General features: G+C 38.1%; 1 protein-coding gene across 1 annotated transcript in view; it reads right to left on the reverse strand.

Moving 5' to 3' along the window:
- The window catches only part of Ccdc7 (coiled-coil domain containing 7), a 95,383-nt gene extending 89,637 nt beyond the window's left edge, over window positions 1–5,746 (reverse strand). The window contains exons 1-3 of the mRNA XM_023701944.1: window positions 5,566–5,746; window positions 2,612–2,937; window positions 2,204–2,293 (exon numbers count right to left, since the gene is read on the reverse strand). Coding sequence (XP_023557712.1) covers window positions 2,204–2,293; window positions 2,612–2,887 — 366 coding nt within the window. The 5' untranslated portion in view covers window positions 2,888–2,937; window positions 5,566–5,746. The remainder of the gene's footprint in view (window positions 1–2,203; window positions 2,294–2,611; window positions 2,938–5,565) is intronic.
- Window positions 5,747–7,637: the final 1,891 nt, after the last annotated feature.

The following is a 7,637-nucleotide window of genomic DNA, read 5'->3' on the forward strand; positions in this document are numbered from 1 at the left end:
GGCAGGAGGGTTGGGGAGGTACGGCAGAGTCGTGTGGGGCGGCACAAGGGGGTGGGAGAGGGTCCGGCCCACGCTGTGCCTGGGCTGGGACTGGTCCCGCCGGCGCAGGGTAGCAGGAAGCTCTCCACACACTCACCGGACCTGGGCTAGGACTCAGATACGTTAAACTTTAAATCCCTACAGGATGTGAAGAGAAAAAGAAAAATAAATAAAAAAGAAAGAAAAATTGAAAAACTAAGAATAAACAATTATGTATTTTTACACAGAAATTGAGAAATCTAACCATGTACAGCATGGTAGCAGGACAGTCTTATGACATTTTTTTGTCTCTTGTTTTCATTTATTATTCCTTTTTTTTAAACAAACATTTACTTGAGAGACAGTATGGCAGTATACTCTATTCTTTTGCTGATTCTGGGATTTTTAAAAAATGTATTTCATACTGAGTCTTACTACACAGCTATGACTTGTAGTGATCCTCCTGTTTACAACTTCCCCAGCACTGGGATTACAGGTATATGCCATCATGCCCTGTCTTGGTGGCTGGCTCAGCATAGCTTTGGAGAAGGGCAGCCCAGCATGTAGCGCTGGGTTTAAACCCTAGTCACTGTACTGGCCTAAGCAGGTGCTTAGTCCAGTGAGCTATCTTGTCGACCCTCATTTCTAGGATCTTGATCATAATGTGTCTAGGTGTAGATTTGATTTGATTATTGATATTTAGAGATCTATATGCCTCACTTAACAGTATGTCAGATTCTTTCTCAATGCTTGGGAAATTTTCTTCTACTTCTGCAAATAGTCTTTCTCATTTTTGTTACTCTTGCTTTTTATTGACACCTATCAATCAGATTGTTTTTCTTGTTATCATCTTGCAACTGTTAAATTGTTATTTCCTGGTTCCTTGTAATTTTTAAGAGGTTGTTCCTTTCATAATGCTGTCTTCAAGATCTGAGAGTCTATCTTCAGTTTTATTCAAGTATTTTTGACAGCTTTCAAGGGAATTCTTTGTTTATTGGATCTCTTTTATTCTATTTCACACATTCTAGTTCTTTCCTGTATTGCTCATTTAATGTTTCCATCATTTTTTATTGTCTTCCTTTTTTTAATCTATGTCTTCTTTAGGTATGCTGAGCAATTATTTCATGATTGCTGTCATTTCTTTAATTTACCTGAGAGAATTTTTTTTTTTTTTTTTTTTTGGAACCGGGCATTGAACTCAGGCCTTTGCGCTTGCCAGGGAAGTGCTTATTCTACTGAGCCATCTCCCCAGCCCCTGAGAGATTATTTTTGATCTGAGTTCTTCTACAGCCTGATGGAGTTAGTTTTTTACTTTAGTTCATCATTGAAAAAAATTTCAGGTATGTTACTTCCAAAGCCTTCTATGTCCTTGTATCCTGGATGTATTCTGAGTGGGTCATAGTTCAGAGATTTCTTTTGGTATTTTTGAAGCTCCCAATTTTCACTCAGGCTCAGCAACGAAGGTGGGGGTGCACAGTGCATTTCAGCAAGGCTTCTGGTATAGTGATGGGGGAAGGGTAGGCTCCATGAAGTTTTGGCTTTCCAGCATTCAAAGTGGTGTCTACGATGGGGGGGGGGAGTTGCAGCACAGCAAGGTTCTTGTAGTGGGGGTGCAGTACAGGGGAAGGCAGGCATGGCTCACTAGATCTCTGTAGCTCTTTGGGCTCAGCATGTCTTTTTGAATAGTGGGGGAAGGAGCACAACTCAGCAAATCTCCTATGATTCTTGAAGGGGCAGGCCAGTTGTCACTAGGGCTCCAAAGCTGTCCAGGGTCAGCCTGCCTTCTGCCATGGTGGGGGGGGCATGGACCCACACTATAATCTTAAACTGTACTTGTGTTATGTTAACACATATACAGCAAACGTACTTGTTAAAACTCAGTCTTTCTTTTTCTTACCAAGAATAGTTTCTTATCACCACACAGAATATACACCTCAAATGAACAAGTAAATTAAAAATTTACTAGCAGAGCCACTATTATTAAATGTAGATTCAAGGTATAGATATGATCTACTTAATGCTAAAGATTGAGATTGAAAGATGGAAAAATTAGTATACTACTGTAAAATTTCCTAAAACGACCATTTCCTTTAATAGGGAATTAATCTTGAACATTATATAGCTTCAAAAATAATTTAGCCTTTTTCAGTGTTAATTTCTTTATATTAGGGTTATATATACTTACAGAGACACCTAAGTCTTCCTGTTCAGGTTTCACTACTAGTTCTTCATTGTCAAAGTCAAACCCATAGGCTTTTTCCAAAGTAGAAGCAACCTATAAATATGCAAAACAAATTAATTATTTTCTCAATTAAAAACAGTTAAACTAAATTTAATATTATTCTCCTTAAAACTCTAGCCTCACTAAAACCTGGAGCACCTAGTGTTTAATGATTTTTCCTGTACTGACACAATTAAGGTACGACTCTCAAAAGCTGTCCCAGCTTCCTCCACATTCCCTTCTATGGGCCTGCTGAAATGTGTTCCTCACATCAATAAACTGTGTGGAATCCTTTGCACACTGCTAGCAAGTTACCAAACCTGGACATCATCATGGGGACTCCACAATATGTGAACCCCCCAAGAGTCTCACCATCTTCAGATGTCTGATGATCCTATGCACGTCATCTTCTCCTGCTAATTCACCTGTCTTATTTGATGGAATAGGCAAAGCATACCGTAGAATAGATTCTGTGGTTGGTGGAGACTGTACACTCATCGGTTCAATTTTAGTTTGTACTAGTTTTGCAGCAGGTTTTTCTTTTGCTTTAGGTAACGATGGTGAATTAAGCTGGCCTTTTTTGTAAGTGACTTCTGGAATATCTGGCAACTTGTTACTAGTGGCTGGCAAGTGCTTTGCTGGCTTCATTGTGTTATTAACTTAGTTTCCAAATGATGGGTGAAATATTTAATTCTTCCCTGTAAATAAAACACGAATAAACTGAGAGAAAAATCTCACATCATATAAGTAACAAAATAAAGTTATTCTAATTAAATTTGTATATTTGTTTTCTTTTTTCTAATACTTTAGAAACCTACTCAGAGTATATCAAACAGTTTCTGGAGCCACAATTAAATTTTTGCCTCTTATGAATAACAATTACTTAAAACACTGAAAAATAGAATGCAGTTATTAGTAATTTCATTTACACCAAGTTATTGAGGCCCAAATATGATCATATTCATAAAATATCAATTATTTTCAAGCTAAAATATGTCCTTTATATAAGTCACTATTCTCATTTTACATGATTGAACTGAGCTCAGAGAAGTTAGTTACTAGCCTCAAGTCATAAAGTTAATTATTGTTAAGGGTAAATTTCAATACAGTTCAACTTGGCTACAAATCTTGCTTTTCTTCTATTATACTTATCCTACAAGTAGTGCCATTTTTATCTCCAAGATTTACAGCACTTTTGAATAAGTGAGGGAAAAAATAAATGATTTTAAATTTTAAGCAATGGAACAATTGTCAAATTCTACCAAGATGATGAATTCCCAAATCAACTCTGGAGAAATTATAAAAATGGAGAGGGAAATAGTCCTAAAAACAAATAATAAGACAATTAAAAAGTTGTCAGAAGCCCATGTGAGTTCGATATACAAATGGACATTTTGGATGGAGATGTACGAAGCAAAGAAGGCAGAAGCAACAATGACATAATCAGAAAAATGTTTAAATTTTGTTCTTACTTTTTCTCTTACTAAGTTAATACATTCTATTTTCTTCTCCCTCCAAAGCAGATTAATACTCAGAAGAATGCCTCCTTCTAAATTTTTTTTTTTTTTTTCCGAGAGAAAGTCTTGCTATGCAGTTCAGTCTGGCCTCAAATTCAAGGCAATGTTTTTGCCTCCAATTCGAGACTGCTTGGATTACACACAAGCTCCATTATGCCCAGCCCCTCCTAAAGACTTTAAATTTATGCTGGAGTACAGGAATTGTGTGTGGAATGGCAAAATTAAGATAGAATATTGGTTGCTTCTTGCATGAAGTTCACCACACTAGGCTAGTCCTACTGTTGTTGTACATCAAATTGTGTTCCCCATAAACATTATGTTCAAGTCTTAATCCATGGTACTTGTAAATGTGACACTTGAAATTAGAGTATCTGCAGAAATAATCAAGTTAAGATGATAGTCCAGTCCATCCTGAACTAGGGTGGGTCTCAAATCCCATCACTGCTATCACTATAGCCCAGGAGGCAGAGACTGGGGTGATGTACCTACAAGACCAGGAATTTTGTGGGTTGCTGGCACCCAGTAGAATCTTGGAAGAAGCCATGCAAGCATCTTGAGGGCCTTCAGGGGAAACACATTTTGTCAACACTTTGATTTCAGACCACTGACTTCCAAAACTGTGAGCAGGTAAATTTTTCACACTAATCCTTGGTATAATGACTCAAGAAAAATAATTATTATAAGAAAATTGATGCAGAAACTGAAGTTTGTAAAAGTTAAAAGCATCAAAAATGCAGAAGTTCATCTTATTAAAGCAATTTCATCAAAAGTATCAAGTCAGAGAGAAGAGGAGCCAGTAATCCAGAAGGTAAAGCCAAAAGTGATCTATTGAATGCAAACTGAAAAACACAGCATGGAAAAATAAATGATAGACTGTCAAAAGGTAGGAGAGATGACGGAGGACAACGACCTGACCACTGGGTTTAGCAACATGGTATGTGACCTGAATGAGCAACAATTCCAATCAAATGACAGAAGTAAATGCCTGATTTAAATTCAAAAGAGAACTGTCAGTGAAAGCTAAAAACAGTGACTAGGAATACAAGAACTCTAAAGAAATTTTACTACCAAAGGAAGTAAATGGTATATCATAAAGAAGAAAATGTCATCAAGTGGAAGGTTTTTTTTTTTTTTAAATGAGTGATTTAACAAGTTCGTAGTTATGTGGATTAAATTGGGATTTAACCAAAATATGTTTATGTCCCAACTCCAGAACCTGTGGATATGACCTTGACTTTGGAAACAGTAACTTTGCAAATATAAACTCAGTTCCAATCTCATGACTGGACACAAGACACATGCAGAGAATGCCATGCCACCGACAGACATCGGAGTGACACAAAGGCCACCAAAGATTGCCAATGGCCACCAGAAGCTAGGAGAACAAGATGGGGCATAGACTCCCTAAGAGCCTCCAGTGAAAACAACTCCTGCCAGCACCTTCCTTTTGGACTTCTGGACCTGGTAAGTAATAAAGTTCTGTCTAGGTCACCAACTTTGGCCACTTTGTGACAGCAATACTAGCAAACTGCTAGCCTGCTGATGAAACGGTCCAAAGGAAAGCAGGATGTCTAGCGGGCATACTATCCTTGCGTTCACAAGTACACAAATGAATACTCCTCTCACCCAAAACACTCTACACCTTTCCCGCTTTTATCACTCCCCCTCCCCCGCCCACGTCGAGGGGGCTCCGCCCCTCGGGATGCGCTCTCGGTTTCCCTCACACGCAGGAGAGAGAGCACAGGACTCGGGCCTAGTCAGGGACCGCGATGGTGGACGAGGCCTGCGGGGTGGGCGGAAACCCCGCACCTTTGCGTCCTCCGTCCGTTGCTGCTGGAGCTGTTCCTGTGGCCCGGCCAGTGCTCAAGAAGTTGGTGTGAGCCGCCTGGACTCCAGGGAAGAAGGAGGCCGGTGGTTCTGCCCTCGACAAGCCAACATCTGTGCTGACAGAAAAGGCCCAGCCTTAGCGCCCCAGGCGGCCGCAACGACCACCCCCGCGTGCAGTAATGCCCTTGACGTCATCGCGCACAACGTCAGCAGGCGGCGCCTCCTACTGCCTGGCAGTCATTGCTTCCTTAGCAGGAGGAGCTGTCAAATTCGAGCCCAACCTGGGTCCCTTAGCTAATTAAGGAACCTTTATGTAAAAATTAAAAACAAAAAAGGGCTGAGTGCTAGGTCCTCTCAAAGGCTCTGAGTGCAGTCACTGGTACCACAAGCACTGTTTGCTCATTTAAGTACTGTTACACTATATCCTACAAACTGCAATTGCTGGTATTTTTGTCTTTGCTAGGTTGAAAACAAATCCTTTCTAGATCGTTTTCATTACCCAGGGCTATTTAGATGTGTGTTACCTAGTGTTCAAATATTAGAATATTATCCAGAGAATTTTTATTACTCATTTCTAATTCTGCTGCTTTATCATCAAGGAAAATGCTTTTACATATTTAGGTCTTTGGTCCATTTTGATTTGATTTTAGTACATAGTGAGAGGGATCGTTATTCACATAAAAAAAAAAAAATGAAACCAGATTTATCCCCCTCTGTTTTTGTTTTTGTTTTTGTTTTTTTCTTTTTTTTTTTTTTTTTTTTTTTGGTACCAGGGATCAAACACAGCACCTTATGCTTGCTCGGAAGGTGCCCATGCCTCTGAGCTATATCCCCACCCCTTCACTCTTTTAAAGAATAAACTCTTCAACAAATAGTGTTAAAGGCTATCTTTTCTCTAGCATACTTTTTATTTTTATTTTTTTTTCCGGAACCGGGGATTGAACTCAGGCCCTTGCGCTTGCCAGGCAAACGCTTATTCTACCGAGCCATCTCCCCGGCCCCTCTAGCACACTTTTCAACCACTTTGTGAGTGATAATTTTTTAAAGTTGCTTAAATTATCTATCTAATGAATAACTTTGACTGTGTAAAAATAAAATTTTGAACTTGCAAGTATTGAGTAATTCCAACACTCCTTCTCCACATTATTTACAAGAGCTCCTCCTACCAGAAGCTTCAAAGTTAGGAGAAGGCACATTCCTTTTCAAATATGTGTGACCTTTGGAAGAGATTGAGGTATAGAATTTAAGACATGAGAACAAGACTGGAAGACTATTTGAAATTTTTTAGGATGACAAATCAACATATTAAAAAAGTGAGCTTTATATTTAGTAATAAAATGTATTTTAGGATAAGCATATTAAACAAGGTATATAAAGTAAAGCCATATTAATATGATGAGCTGTAAAAGGCTCAAGTCAATAACTTCTGAGGATAACCCACTAATATTATACACTACTAGACAGTGTTAGATTGCTTAGTTGAATTCAAACATCTATAGTATTTAGATGCCAATAGAATATTCACCTCTGACAAGACAAAAAAAAAAAAGATACAAAGGAAAGATCATTTTGTATTTATATATACAAAATTGTTAGGATAAATTTACAGCTACTTTCGTTTAATTCAATGAGAAGAGGTGTACTAACAGTGTTTGGACAGAATATCCTGTCTGCTTCTTGTACTATGGATAACCACTAAGAAGATAACGATGTACAGTGTATTGATTATCAAAACTGTCCTATTAATCAGCTGTGAAACTGTCCCATTCATATTTATTTTTCAATAAAAAAGCATATTAAAATACAGATTTTCCTTAAAAAGAGGAGAAAAGAGGAAAAACTGATTGTATGCAAAACACAAGAAACAGTTCACAAAAAAGGAGCAACATAACAGTGAAGCACCATAATGTGAACCAACAACTTAGAAACTCCCTTAGGATACTAGCTAATGGAACTGAAGACTATGGAGATACTTTGAATCATACAAAGTAAACTTTGGTAATAATTTCATGATTCTAACGTTTTATCATCAATGTTACTTGTAATAATCCTTT

The sequence above is a fragment of the Octodon degus genome, unplaced genomic scaffold (genome assembly GCF_000260255.1).
Source record: "Octodon degus isolate 3935 unplaced genomic scaffold, OctDeg1.0 scaffold00144, whole genome shotgun sequence".
In the NCBI taxonomy this organism is placed as follows: Eukaryota; Metazoa; Chordata; class Mammalia; order Rodentia; family Octodontidae; genus Octodon; species Octodon degus.